This window comes from Trachurus trachurus (genome assembly GCF_905171665.1).
Source record: "Trachurus trachurus genome assembly, chromosome: 11".
Taxonomy (NCBI): Eukaryota; Metazoa; Chordata; class Actinopteri; order Carangiformes; family Carangidae; genus Trachurus; species Trachurus trachurus.
Genome location: NC_139904.1, coordinates 20,562,991 through 20,578,919, shown reverse-complemented (window position 1 = coordinate 20,578,919; position 15,929 = coordinate 20,562,991). Strand labels below are relative to the sequence as shown.

Below are 15,929 nucleotides of genomic sequence, written 5' to 3'. Positions count from 1 at the left end.
GCATGGGATACTAAAATCTTGTTCATTTACTGAGAAGAGTGTCTCTGCTAAATCTGTGGTTCAATTTCCGGACTGATATATCATTTTATTAAATATTGATTGAATTTGACATTATTTTTATGTTAACATTTTTAAATTATGTTTTAAATTGAACAACATAGAGTATATTAATTCAAAATACCTGAATCACCTAATTTAATTGAGCAGTTCTTTCCCATTTTTCTCATTGTGACATAGGCGTCACATGGTATTTTTCCTGACTTTTTTAAGGCTAAGGCCCGATGTGACGTATATGTCACAGCAATATTTTCTTAAGTTGTTTTATATGAGTTTCTTCAAAAAATGAGGTCAGAACAGGTTAAATACAACAAGGGACATGTTATAAAAGGATTTGCATTGTGAAATGGGTGGTGGCTTATTTTATTGACAGAAAGCAAGCTTTTTAAAAGTAGTTGCCTCTGTGAAATGTGCCAACTCTGCTGGCCACCATCTTGGAAATGTTGTCATGGATAGAGAGATTCACAGAGAGTCATGTGACTGCACCAGGATGTTGAGTAGATGTCACTTAGGGACTTCATGAGTTAAAAGTTCAACATAAATATGTGTAAGGGGCTTTCCAGGACACTTGAAGGTGGTGTGACACCCGTGTCACCGTGGGTCCTTATGGGTTAAAACAAAACCTAACAGGGTCGGCCTTGTGTGTGCCTCGCAGAGACGACTGATAAAATATTGAGAATGTGGGCGAGATCATCCACACACACACACACACACACACACACAGACACACTCACAAAGATAGAAGAAAAAACTGAATGAGTCAAAAATATGTTCGAGCAAAACTACTTTCAGTTTGACCAGTAGTCTGTAAGCAGGTGCAAAACCTTGTTGGTGAGGGAAATATCACAGATCTCAAATACTTGATTCCTCTGAGATGTCACCTTGCACAACCTCTTCTCCAGCCAGACTGTCTATGTGTGTGTATGTGTGTGTGCAGCCCCTGTGTAAACCACTGAGCGGCAGCATTGCCCCACGCTCCAGCTCTCGCTCTGCTACTGTAGATAAGAGATAAGATGGGCCGACACTTTGAAACACTGATCTGCATCTTCATTAGCATTCAGTGTGAGTCGAGCGGGGGAATGTGTGCTGAATCAACACGATGCTAGGATAATTGATAATGTTATCATGTAGATATCTTGATGATCTCTGATGATCTCGGGCATATTTAAAGCTCAGCAGGGGGACGAGGTGAACGCTGGGATAGTGCGCAGGTGTGTGCGTGAGCGTGTGTGTGTTTCTGTGAGTGTGTGTGTCTGGGGATACTATGTGATCTGCTGAGTTGATGAGATGATATGTCTGCATACTGCATGTGTAGATTGTGTGTGTGTGTGTGTGTGTGTGTGTGTGTGTGTATGTGTGTACCACTTGAGTGTATTGCCTTGTGGCAGGTTCATTACTGCCTCTTTAAGTAAGGCTATAAAGTATTTTTGCTGACCCAAAACAGATGTAATTCTCTCTCTTTCACTGAGCCCCTCCCTCTGTCTGTAATGCACCCACCTACACACAAACACACACACACAAACACACACACACACACACACACACACACACACACACACACACACACACACGCGCGGACAGGTCTCCTGAGATGCCTCTCATAGCAGATGAAGGCTTTTTATAATTAGTGGAATACCCACATAATGCAGTGAATCGACTGCATTCTCCACACAAAACCCAATTTGTTTAGCATTTTCAGAAAAGCTTTGATTCCACATTTGTCTCTCTGTCTTCACTGTGAAAGAACAGATAATGAGTTTAAAAATATATTTCATCTGTCAGTCTAAAATACAGACAACAGTAATCCACAGGATATAAACATACCTATTGTTCACGCTCGGCAGATACTTTGACTCTCTATTGTTGTGTACATGATTTTCAAGTAGTAAAATTATGCTTTTATTGAAATATTACTTTCTCCTTCTCTCTTTGTGTTCATGCTTTTGTGTCCGCTCCTCTCTGTGAGTCAGGCAAAATTACTTTCTACGCAGGAGTGAGAAACGTCTTCACTTTGTGTGCACGCGTGGGTGGGTGTGTGCAAGAGAATGTAAAGGTTCACTTCACCTGAAGACGAAAAGAGAAAGAATGAAGGCTGTATTCTCTGGTTTATACTTAAAGGTCTCCTGGCACTTTTGGCAGTTTTGATTGAAGTGATTTAAGCCTTTTTTATGTTTGAGCAAATTATTGCACTGGAGTTGCAAAACAAGTCTGAGTAGCACATGTCTCTAAATGCCTGCTAATGAAACTCTTTCATACCCAGACACCGCCATGTTATATGGATGTTGCATAAGGTTTAGGTGAGCTCACCCTTCAAGGAAAAAAAGTGGACTTATTCTACAGTTTTACAGTAAACAAATCCCACAAAAAGGCTGAGGCAAATATTGTCTTAATCTAATCCTGATGTGTCTTGGTCCTCAAATACAATTTTATGTCTCCAGTTAATGCAAAATACACTCCGGGCGTTTGCTAGAAACTACAGAGCCCAGCTCGTTTAGAGATAACAAAGACATTTTAAAGCGCACAGTGTATTTGTGATGTGTTTTTAAAGAGATTAGTCTTCAGTAAGAAGAACCAATGGGTTTGGGGATAAAAGCCAGAGACAGGAAAGACAGGATGTCAGGAAATACTGAGACAGTAAGTTTGATTTGTTGACAATGACAGAAATAGTGACTGCTGCAGCCTCAGCCTTTAACGCACCCACATACACATAGATGAACCTGCCTGTGGGGTGTCAAAGGTCAGACAGGAGGGAACGTTAACTCACTGCTCGACCTCCTTCTCCTCCTCATTCTGTCCTGCTTGTCTCTCCTTTGCTGCTGTCATTCGGTTTTTCACCCGCGGTAACATCCCCTCTCTTTTTACCCCCCTCCTTCGGCCTCTCTCCCTCGGCTTCCATATTGATTTACTCAGTATCCCGCGGTCACATTCTTGTGGCGAAGGTTTCCGGCTGAAAAAACGCTGACATTTACCTCACAGTCACAACACGGCTCATTTAAGCCTCACAAAATAATGTGTGCTTTTACGGTACATGCCAACGGTGTTGCAAGTTAAAGGATGATTGCAGACATTCGCAGCGGCTAATGGTGTAACGAGCCACTTTTGCTCAGAGGTGCGAGCTGAGTGCACATCTAAACACAACTATGAACATGCTCCCATTCCCAAAGTGTCCCTTACTTCTTCTTCTAATGCCTACTCAACTCCCATGTCCCTCCAGTGGCCCTTGTTACCATGGAGATGTCTCAGATCCGTGGTGGGCTTTCATAAAACCTCCTAAAGTAGACACACATGCACACACACACACACAAAACATATCCGAGGGCAGCGTGGGAACACCTGTGGAGAGGAAGGTGGGGACCTAAAGGCTGCACCCTGCCCTCACCCTGTGGCGCTGGAAGGAAGGAACCCAAATTTACCAACAGGGGTGGGAGGCATCACACACACACACACACACACAGACGCACGCAGACACACACATTCATTGATGCGACACAGGTGTGTGCACAATTGGGAGGGGGCTCGGCACAGCAGGTCCACCTGTGCAGAAAGAGGCTTAGAGGGATGTGTGGTGATTGTGGTGAATATGAAACAACCAGCGGGGGGGTTCTTCTCTCTTCCCCCCCCACTTAACGCCCATAAATGGCCCATTACTGGATTAAATTATGATAAACAACGCAAACACAAATATCTGTACTTTAGGCTCACTTCTTCTCCATTAAGTGGTGAAAACTCAAACAAATGCATGTGCATAACTTAAAGAATATGAATCACAGATGTAGCTTCTTCTTTCCTAATTCACAAGTGACTCTATTATAGACTTCAAACATCACTCAGATTCATCTATTTGCAGACTATGATTGTGTTCAGCCCAATAACAATGACTTAATGTTCTGTTTGTGGTGGGAAGATTGATTCATTTTATTTTCCGTTAACTGACTGGAGGGCTTATTTAAACACTTTATAATATCATTTCCTGTCAGCGTGAAATTGCATTAACATTCTCTCAGCTCCCTCTTCGCTCCTGTTTAGCGACGCGCTCCTGACTCATAACTGGCTGCACTGACTGGGGGAGTTAATGTGTTCAACAGCCAGCTGTCCCTCAAATAACACACTCAATAATTCATATTGCAAGAACACACACAAACACACACATTTATACTGTATGTGTGCAGGCAAGTCCAACTGTTTGTCTACAAACCTGGCAGGAGGCGGCAACATAAGTGCTGCCCAGTCTTTTGCTCGCTAAGGAGGCAATAAAGACAGAGATGGGCAAAGTAGGTGTGTGTGTGTGTGCATAGCAATAGGAGAGAGTCTGTGTAGCCTACTTTGTGTGTGTGTGTGTGTGTGTGTGTGCGTGTGTGTCCTCTTTACTAATGGATATCAGATCTCTCATGTGTTGAGCCAGCAGAAGTAGAGCAGCAGATCCATCATGTCAGATCGGGGTCACGACCGCAGTCTCGACCTTCACTCACATCTGAGTGAATTCCCCACCCCCCCCAAAAAAACATTTTGGATTCAGCCAAATCTTGGCGAGCTCTTTAATTAGTGAGCGTGAATGCATTTAGGGATCAGATATTAAGGCGGTTTGACAGTCAGGAACACGGGTGGGTGGCAGCACTTAGATACCACGATTTGCAGACTGGGGTGTTTTCCACCGAGCGGTGACGTGACTCCATCCTGAGGGCACACGGCCTCTCAACAAACTTTCTTGCTCCCAAGGCTGAACACCACGTCTGCTTTTTAGAAACTACATTTCTCTGCTGCCAACATCTTCAGTGTTAAGCTGTATAGCTTTGAGTTTGGGGTGTGAAAAGGTCAGGAAACTTGACATTTTCTCAATTTTTTTAGTTAGCTGTAGCTCAGGTCTAAATATTCAGGGGATCCATTTCTACAAGGCCTGCAGTGTGAATTTTTTTTGTATTGCATTGTAAAAACAACAACATATGGAATCAGGATTGGTATTGTATTAGAATTGAAAAAAAAAAGTGGATCGGTGCATCCCTGGTGTTTGATCCAGACTGAAATATCTCACCATCTTTATACAGACACGGATGGTGATCAGGTGATAAATGCTGATGGCCTCATAATGTTAGGACTCCAGCACCAGGTTGATATTTGATCTTCTGAGCCTGAGATCAGTGTTTGAAAGCACTTTGCTGTGTTAAACCAGTGGTTCAGGGCGAGATGTTATTGATTATCCGTTTATTGATGCTGTATCTCAATCTAAGAACATTTTCAGGGTTGATTGTCCTTTTTTCCCCCCCCTGTTCTTGAATCAGGTCATTGGATCATTAGATGTGTTAAAAAGTGAGTGAAGCTACTGGACTGTCACATGCAAACACACACTCACACACACAAGTTAGCAGTACACTGTCTTATGAAAGTCAGCAGTAGAAACCAGGCAGGGGTTCATCGTCTGTTCTTACTGCTCTGCTGCTTTAACAGGCAGAGACCCCCCCACCTCCCATCCACCCCCACTTTTTTCACCCTCCCTCTCCTCCCTGCTTCCCCCCTCGTCCACCCCCACAAGAGCCTGATGATGTGCAGGCTCCACAGAGCAGGACTTTCAAACGATATCATTACCATTTCAAAGAACCTGCTGCTGCCTTATGGACCTACAAGCTGTGGCATGTTATATGGAGCAGGACGTTGGTTGCCACAAACTGCATCATCACCGTACATCTTCATATCTAAATGACAGCCGACGACTGTATGTTAACGCATTCCTGAGTCGGCCTGCTGTTGTGTGTTGCTTCAATTAGGGAAAAAAAGCATTGATGCTGTGCGTGTGTGTGTGTGTGTATGTATCTTCAGTTGTTGCAGAGAGGCATCACTGCCGCGTGTCAGTATTTCAAACAGAAGCTTTGTTTTTGCTTCTGACAATTACATGGCAGATACAGAGCAGGGAGCAACAAAGGCAGGGGACTGATTCACATGCAGGCCTCTGAGGATGTACATGCACTAAACAAGAGTTGAACACTTTGGAGGACATGTTCCTCATTTATTTATTACCTCCCTGCAAAAAAAGAAAAAGAAATTCGGGGAAGGGGGGTCGGTGGGGAGTCTGTCAGCCCCCCTGGCTCGTGTTTTCTCATTTAAATACTGCTGAACACAAACAAGCACACACACAGACTTGAGCGCCCAGCACTTCCTGCTGCAACATTAATGTCCTCATTTATCCTCTTATGCACAAATGTCAACCTTTGTCAGCCTCCATCCCTGCCTCTCCCTCGCTCCCCTCTTTAGACACCTTCACCAGCTCAGCCCTCCTTTCGCCTCCTGCTTTGTATTTGCTCCCATGTCTTCAGTCCCCATTCATTCCTCCACCCCTACCTCCATACCCTTTCCCTCCTGTCTGCATTCCCCTCACTCTTTCACCCTGGTTTCTGCAACTCATTGTGTCCACTACACCCCCCACAAACACACACTCCCTCCCCCCCCGCCTCCCTCTCCTATCCTGCATCCTGCACAGATATTGCACATTTCTCCACCATATCTACTTCTCTCTCTCGTTTTGTTTCATTCTCTTTGCTTTTTTCCCCCTTCCTCTGCTCGGGGATCCTCAAGTGACATCATCACTCCTACAGTTACCATGGTTTCGGGGGGAAAGGGACCGTAATAACTGTTTGGATCAAACAGACAGGCTCTGTGCTGTTGTTATCACACACACTCACTCATACACAAACAGAAAACAAGAGAGGCTCAGCGCATTCAAAGGAATTACTCTTTATTACAGGATCCGGATACAGCTTGCAGGTTTAGGTATGAATGTGAGATGTGTGTCAGTGTGTGCTGGTGTGAGTCAGGTCAGTGTTAATGATGGTTCTGTGTGAATGAACAAGTTGTCATCGTACAGGTCTTCGTCAAGGTCAACTTCCTCTTCTGTAAAGTAGGTGGGGAAGGGAGGGCTGAGCAGCGTGGAGCTCCTGGTTGGCAGCACAGTATCTCTGATCTGGGACACACATATACACAGTCAGGTTAATAGATGTGAGGACGCTTGATTTTAATTAGTGTTAAAACAATTAACCTTTGATACTGTATGTTATTGAGCAAACTGAGAAAAAGGCATTTCCAGCTTCTCAGATGTGAGATTTTTTTTGTTTTCCTCTGTTGTATTTCATTCTGAAATAGAAAAATAACAATCAACAACAGGACAAGCACTTTGGAAATGTCACCTTGGCCACTGGAAACGGTATCTGCTCCTATATTTTACTGTCTTTGTTGGATCAAATCAGCAGTTCACAAACTTTTTCTATAATGCTTTCAGAGGTAGAAAATGATTCATCAGCCACTGTGTAACTTTTCGAGACCGACGGTCACAAGCTGTGCTGAGCTGATCAACAACAATGTGCCATATGAACTAGTTATGTCCAACCCCTACAATGTCCTGCTGTTAAGTGCGAACCCGCTCGTGCTGTGTGCAGCATGGAATCATGGATTGTGCTTATTACAGACTTCTTCATTAAAATGACGCAGTTTGTTTAGCTGCACTGTAAACAGATATGCCAGGTGATCTCCCGTGGTTCTTCTCCTTTTACTGCGCTAAATCAATCAGGACTGATTGAAATCTTAAGGAATTATAACTTTTAATCAGTCATTAATAATTGTTAAGCAGTTAAATAAATTTACATGACATTTATTTTTCAAAAATTATCTAAGATGATGAATGTTTGTTTAGTGCTCACACATTAATAATATTCACCCCCCTGCAGTGGCTCAACACACCACCGGAGGCCCTGACCTCCGGTCCAACAACCACTGGGCTTAATGATTAATCAATTTACTATAAAATCAATCAACGTGTGACTTGATAATGAAAATTGTTATCAAGTGCAGCCCCAGTTTTAATTTTAATCAATAAAAAAAGCAATTCCTCATTCAGGGACACCGTGGCAGCACAGAATAACAAAAACAAACAACGAACCTGCATGTGTTTCCTTCAGGGTAATATAATTTGAAGTGAATGTAGGACTACGTGTGTGTGTGTGTGTGTGTGTGTGTGTGTGTGTGTCTGTGTGTGTGTGTGTGTGTGTGTGTGTGTGTGTGTGTGTGTGTGTGTGTGTGTGTACGTGTGTGTGTGTGTGTGTGTGTGGGACAGCTGAGCTGGGTGAAATGCAATGCACATTTGTATTCATTATCGCTTGTCTGCAAAACAAATAATAGGCTGCGTGTGTGTCCGCGCAGACACACAGGGCGAGCACAACATGCTGAGTATGGAGATGGATGCTGTGGATATTACTAACATCATTAAGGGCACATTCCTATTCCCTCGTGGAGAACAAAAAAAAACACGTACACACAAACACAAACAAATGCACACGCACGCGCGCACACACTGCTGATCCAGCACAGTGTCAGTATGAAGATGGATCACACTTTCTTGTAGGTGTGACACCGTTTTGCAGGTGCAAGGTCACCTGTCTCTGTCAGAACACTAAGCATGCTGGGGCTGACCTTCGACTTCAAGTTCAAAGTGTGCATGTGTGTATGATTATGTTTTACCTTCAGTAAGCAGTTCCTGTGGCCGGGCACGGAGCCGTTAACATACAGCACATTATACTTGGTATTGACCCTCCATATCTGAAGAGAGAGTGAAATGGATAGGAGGCGGATGAAAGAAAATTCAGCTCAAATTGCAGTCAAGGACAAACAAGTTGAATAACAAGTTGAGTTTGCGTGTCCTTGCGAGTGTGTGTACCTTCAGTCCGTATGCTGTGACGTAGGTGTTCCCCATTCTGCCGGGCATCTTCTTCCCTTTGAAAACTTTGGCTGGATCCTGGATGCAGACGTAGAACAGCAAACATGCTCATATTACTGGATTATGGTAAGCCAACTGTTCGCGTCTGGCATTGGTAGGCATTTTGCACAGTATGTGTGTGTGTGTGTGTGAGTGTGTCTCACCCCTCCAGGCCCAGAAGCTCCTGGTCTGCGGTGAGTTTTGGTCTGACCGTGGCTGGCTGGCTGACCCTTGAACCCCCATCTCTTCATTACTCCTTGAAATCCTTTACCGATGCTACACACAAACACAAGCACGTTCACACGTTTGACTTGTTGCTTTAGAGGACAATCATGTAAAAAGGGAGAGGTTTGTATGGTCTAATTAAGTCAGAGACAGATTTATCTTCAAAACACGATGCTCTGGCTTAAAGAGGACACAACGGAGGAAAAGAAGCCAAGGAGAGAGAACGCCAGTGAGGAGCGGTTAGCTGGCAGAACACAACTTACGATTTGGCCGTGACGTCCACAAACTGGCCCGGACGGAAATGTGCTGCATACAGAGGAGTGCCTGAACACACAACAGACAAGATCACATTTCAAAATGTTTACTAAAAGGTGAACATAAGATATTATACTGACATGGAAAGTGAGGTAACGCACCTGGCTTGATGAGGGCGTTCTCTGAGACTTTAAAGGTGGCGAGTTTCTGTTTGGGGGGCACTCCGGCATTCCTGAACATCTCTACTTCATTTTCAGGCCTCTGTTGGTCAAAAAAATGGAAAGAGAGAAAAATATGAAGCCAAAAGGAAGGAAATTAAAGTGGTAAAAGAAGTAGGAGCACTGAACAGCAGCTGGACTTTGGCATTTCAAGACTAACCGTGGGCCTGTTATGACTGTACGCGAGCCAGGCACGCACACACACACTCGCGGGCATAAGCGCGTGCACTTGGCAGCGTGAGTGCCTCTAACATTTGCTTTCACTCGGTTCGCTCTCATCTCAGCCCCTCCAGTCACTCTAAAGTCTCTCCCTCCCCTTCTGCTGACTCCATATCAGTCTGCCAGAGCCTCTGACTCTCCGACAAACTCGGCCTCAGACTGAGGAGTGATGTGTCTGCGCGAGAGGGGTTCAAAACAACTTCACATTCGACAAGCGAAACCCCGACTCCGATCCATCAGGCATCTATCAGGACTCGATGAATGAATTACGCTTTGATTTATTCATCCTTGTTCTTTTGTTTTCTTATCTTAAAAAGATGGACATTAACATTTGAAGAAGAAATCCTCCCTCATACATACTAAAGAGATGCCTTCCCTGAGAACAACTTCTTTAAAACTGTCTACACTTTTTAGGGGAGGTAAAGTGAGCTGTGGAGCCTGCATGCTGACAGACTGACACCTCAGTCCTCAGTCCTGGTTCTGATAAACGTCTGAAGCAAGAACGAGACTATTAGACACCTAATGTGATTCCTTCCGACACCTAAGATGAAATCAAGCCACCAGTGGTTTGTGGCTGAGCACGAATTCCTGACTGTGGATCTGTATTCATTAAAGGTCATTGCACTGGGAGGTTTGATATGAACACAATGCTACAGGGAGAAGACAAATGTCATTATGTCGTTGTATTACCTCGGTAACGCTGAGCTGATTTTTGTTTTTTATGCACGATTACAAACTGTAGCTAGAATTCAGATGAGCAAACGTGTTTGGGGTGTACAGTATGTTCAGCTATGCTCAGACACATCATTCGTGCCTGAGGCATTTTGATGTGATAACGTGACACATCACCTGCCATCCTCCCTCTTCGACCCTCCAACCACAGCTGTCGTGCATTGATGACACCATGACACCGCCTGAGGTGACAGACAGATTCATACAAACTCCGTTGGATATTAAAGTGTCATTTGAGCAACTATCAGTGTTAAGGGGTCACGGTTAAATGTTGCTGAAGTCGTCACTTCAGCTGTACCTTCATAAAATCCCTAATACTAAGAGTCTGGGACTAGTGTGAAAAAGAATTATACTCCCAAATGTCACGATTCAGTACAAATTTAGAGTTATGTTTTTTTTTACACTCAAGCCATGTTCTTTCAATTTCTCAAGCTGTTTATTTTTTCACCTCATCTCAAAGATTTCTCTGCTTAAAATAAGACTAAATCGCTTAAAGGTAAAATTTAATAACAATAAAATGCACCATTGCCACATTCAGTACACCCAGGAGTCCAATGGGTGGATTAATATTTTATGAATGGAGGTGATTAGCATCATAATGTTGTTTCTTACTTTGATGGTACACGAAAGCAATGGTATTTCAATTTTCTATGATTATCTATCAAAAACATAGTCCATGTAACATTTCGGGCTTCTCAAATTCAACTTTTTTTGCTTCTGTTTAGTTTCTATCAACTTCTGTCACCAACAAGTTTGCAGCTCTAATTGGTAGTATAAAGTGGGTTTTCTGAACTTTTCCCCCAAAATAATGGCCCACTGCTGTTATTAATGACTTCATAGCAGCAGTGAGAAAGTGAAAAGTGTAACGGTGTGGGCGGGACAGCTCAGGTGATGAAACTGACTGAAACTCTCTTTATAAAGCCCTATCAAGCCAAGGAGAGCTGCAGACTCAAGTAGGATGTCTCTGCAGGTTCATCTCTACAAAATGACGCATTTTAAATTGACACGTTTTTTCCGCTCTGCCATTTGAAATATTTTTATGATCAAATCATCAACTATAGATGCTCTGAAGAAAACTGAAAAACTATCAAATGAAAACTTAATGTGCAGAAACACCTCTCACTGTTCATCTCTGATGTAATATTAAATATCAACACCTCCAGGTTCACAGCCGTGAAGAAAGAAAACTGTTTCTTACGTGGAATGGTGATGCGTTTTTCCCTCCTACAATGAGAGCAGCTGTGTGTCCATCATGTTCTTCTTTGGACAGGAACTTTATTACATGGCAGTCCTGCACCTGGAAAACAAAAAGATTTCAGGTTTAGATGAACAACCAGAAACACAGCGCGAGTTCAGTATTTCATTGATCACCATCCACCAGATCCAAGTAAATGGAACCTGTGAGTGTAAAACAGATGACAGAGCACTTTGCAACGCATACTATTTACAAACTCTGTTCTTATTCACTGTGTCGTGACAAACTTTTTCGATTCACTTCAGATAAAACAAGTTTCAAAGTGGCAAAGTGGTGGGAGTGCATTTATTCTGAGAGAGTTAATCCAGATGTTCCTCCTTTCATCTAGCACAGACCATTGCTGTATCAGCTACAAAGAGAAGAGTGACTAAATGGGACAAAAGTAAATCAGCCGATGGGTACAAAACTTTCTGAATGGCCGTGAATCTGGGATTAGGAAATAAAAAAAAGAAACTGAATGTTAAGAGTGACATTTTGCTGATACTTAAACAGGAGTTTGTTATGCTGCCCACACAATATCAATAATGCCATTATCAATAAAGCGTGAGCACACACAGCCGGAGTTTGCTTTTAAATTACTTCGACGAGAGATAAGATGATAAGATAAAAACGTGATCTGAATAAACCTGACATCAAATAACACCTGCTGTAAGTTAGTAGCAGATTGCTGAGGAACACTGAGGCATTTCAAACGCACGATCCAATCAGACCCGCAGGTGAGATTTAAAGGTGTTTACTATTTGCTATTCTTCCTCCATACTCCAGAGAGCAATCTCATTTATTTGACTGCTTTTTTTTTGACCTGCTAGTCATTTCATTATACATGACAAACGTTAACGCACCTTATCGTTCCTGAAGTAAGCCTGCAGCTGTTTTAACGCAAGACTAAAGTATAATAGAAACTTGATAAAGGTGTGTGTGTGTGTATGTGTGTGTTCGCTACCTGTAACATGGTGACTACGTGCCTCTCTCCTGTCTTCGTCCACATAGGAGCCATCCCCAGCTTCACAGCCACTAACCCGACTCTCCGGCTCCCTGGGAGAAGAGCAACGGGTGAACAGACGATAAAAGCACAACTCAAGATCAAGAAGAAGACTCATAATATACACAGCTGCCACTATGCATCGCACTAACCCTCTGTCCATTCATGCCGTTGCCAGGGCTCGTCTTTGAGTGGGTTGAGCTTGTCAGATGTCTGTGCTCTGTATTCCTCTGCGGTGCTCTTCTTCATGTATTCCTGGTTATCTTCTGTGAGGTGCTCATCAAACCACGTTGTGGTTTTCAGCGTTCTAATACAAGCCACCAACTGGACAGGACTGCAAGAGAAAAACAAAGTCAGGGAATAAGGTGCAGCTACTTACACACAAGACCATCACTTATATCCAGACAAACTCACGACTGCGTCCAATCCATAACTGAATGCTACCAATCATACACTGTTATACGCTCAATTATTTTAGGGCTCTGAAAAATGATTCGTTTGCCTTGTTAATTAAAGGTTATTTTCCATAATTAACTGCTGAATAAAGCCAAAGGTTGAACTGAATTGAATTGCCATCTTTTTAATTTGACACAGCTCCAAACTAAAACATAATCTATTTCCATTATTGAAAAATAACTCCAAAGTTAAGAGCTAAAGAATGATGAATTGATCACTACTGTTTCTGATAACATTTCAGAAAACAATAATTTCTGCACTAATTTATGTTTTTCATACAAGAACACTTCTAAAATGTAGCTTGTTCCGATTATGAACTGCTCATTCATTTTAGTTCAGGAAGCTGAACACATCCTTGCATAAGTAATCTCCCTCTATGATGAGTAACAATGGGGTACATGAATGTCACTTCTTAATGTCGACTAAAAGAGAGAAATATAAAAGATACACAGGACTGGATGAACCCTGGTGGCCTTTTGTTATATACTGCCCACGTCGGCTTGAGGACGGATTTCAACACATTACTCATCTGTTCTTCTAACACTGTCTGGGACAATGAGGTGGTTCATCAGCCTTGTCCTCTTCAGTAGCTGTCTGTACTTTCATCATTAGGATTTAAAAAAACATCCCAATGTTTACATTCACTACACAAGCTTTTCAAATGAAGTCAACAGATCTAAAGTAAACCTGTTAATTAAATTGTGAGATATATTAGTTTTACATGAGCCGGTGCATATTCTCATTTGCCCAGGTCATAGTATTTCACTTACAACATAGCCAAACACATAGCCAATATCTTGGCTCCTTTGGTGGGAAACACCCCACACCACATCCAAAATTCTATAGACGTTGTGGGTAAAGTCCGGGACATAAAAATGGAACCAGATGACACTATGGTATCCTACGATGTGACATCTCTTTTTACCTGTATTCCAATACGACATGTGGAATATATGTGTCTGGAGTATCAGAAAAACTCAGGAGGATCTTTAACAAACACCGTATCCCTGTGTATTTCAAACCCAGCAACACACTCAGACAGAGACTGGTACATCCCAAGGACAAAACACCACACACCCACAAAAGCAATCTGGTGTATGCAGTCCAATGCAACGAGGAATGCAAAGACCTCTACATTGGAGAAACAAAACAACCACTGCATAAACGCATGGCCCAACACAGGAGAGCAAACTCCTCAGGCCTGGACTCTGCTGTCCATTTACATCTCAAGGAGAAAGCCCACTCCTTTGAGGACAGCAATGTCCAAATCCTAGACAGAGAGGACAGATGGTTTGAAAGAGGAGTTAAAGAAGCCATCTATGTAAAAGTAGAGAAACCATCCCTCAACAGGGGAGGTGGCCTCAGACACCACCTATCTCCAATTTACAATGCTGCCCTTTCATCCCTTCCCAGGAGACTCAACCATCTAGCCTCAAAGAACAACAACTGTTCACAAGTGGCAAGTGACTCCAACGACTGTAGTTAGAACACAATAGGGCACTAACGAAGTCGAAACCAACTTTCCATCAAAGGCAGTCCTTTAAACGACTGTCGTTGGCACTTGGAGCACAAAAGGGAACCAGTGACATCATCACCCTTGTGAACGCCCACACAAGAGGTTAAATAGTGAGTCTCCACACCAGATAGTTGGACCAGTCCCAGCCTGGTCAGATGCTACATGAACTGATGAAGCCTCTTGGATGAGAGGTGAAACGTCTTCCTAGACAAATAACTAAGTCCAGTTGCTTTCGATTTAACCTCCTTTGAAATTAGTTTTACATGCAAGTAAAATGTGATATATTTTTGTTAACCTACTTAAATGGTGACATATGTTGTTCACCCATTTCAGCTAATGATAGGACGTTAGGATTTTATCATATTACTTGTATTATTAGTTAGTATTTAAGCAAATAGCAGACTCTGGTAAGAAAGCAAAGACAGTACAGAGTGTAAATGTCAAACTGTTTATCTAACCCTAGCCAGGCTGCATGCTGGAGCTCACTTCAGGTACATTAGCACAACTAGCCGGTTAGCATTAGCATTAGCATTAGCCACCTTTCAGCCGCTGCTCGGGGAGAAACCAGTCGAGTTCCGCGCTGAAGAAGAAACCGACAGCTCCACGCCGCCATTGCGCTCTTTAGTCCACACACTCACAAAATAAATATAAAAGATACAAATAAACGAGACTGGGGGGTCTCACAACATCTGCACACCCATGCCTTCTTTCTCGTCCTGTTCTAAATGTCACCCTGGCTACTTCCGGTACGTGACCAAAACAGCTCCGCGTCACTGGGGCTCACGTCTAAGGTTCCGCACGACCACAACTAACGATTTTCCAGCATACCTCATCAATGGTAATGTTTGCAAAGCATTAAAAATCAGCTTTATGTTCATGAAAATTTCAATGACGACTTTCACACTTCAAACAAATAGACAACTTAACATAAAACATGATAAAATTTGAATTTTGAAGGTCAATCATGACCTTGGAAACAGCAGCTGAGAAAACAGTCTCACCCCAAGGTCCAGTCATATGAGGTGCAGTCATGTGATCCTCTTCAACAGATGCCATTTATATTTTTGTCAAGGAATTTTTTTTAATTTTTTAAATTATTTCTTTCCCTGTCTGAGCAAAATATACAACTATAACTAACTCCTAAATAAAGTAGCCTACAAAAGGGAGATTGGTGATTGTAATGTAGGCTAAAAGAAGTTGCTTTTTATCATCATTCATATCAGCAGCAGTACTAGGCCTATTGTTACAAGAAGAGAAGAGAGGATTTTTTTCTTATTCTG

At 42.7% G+C, this 15,929-nt stretch overlaps 1 protein-coding gene across 1 annotated transcript; it reads right to left on the bottom strand.

Annotated features, from left to right (window-relative positions):
• Positions 1 to 6,772: 6,772 nt before the first annotated feature.
• mrpl3 (mitochondrial ribosomal protein L3) lies at positions 6,773 to 15,402 on the bottom strand. Its single transcript, XM_083981779.1, has 10 exons — positions 15,189 to 15,402; positions 12,830 to 13,011; positions 12,639 to 12,730; positions 11,639 to 11,737; positions 9,433 to 9,532; positions 9,280 to 9,340; positions 8,956 to 9,067; positions 8,753 to 8,830; positions 8,557 to 8,634; positions 6,773 to 7,006 (listed from the first exon to the last, which is right to left on the bottom strand). Exons 1-10 carry the CDS (start codon positions 15,260 to 15,262, stop codon positions 6,857 to 6,859), a joined length of 1,026 nt encoding a protein of 341 aa, XP_083837905.1. The 5' UTR covers positions 15,263 to 15,402; the 3' UTR covers positions 6,773 to 6,856.
• Positions 15,403 to 15,929: the final 527 nt, after the last annotated feature.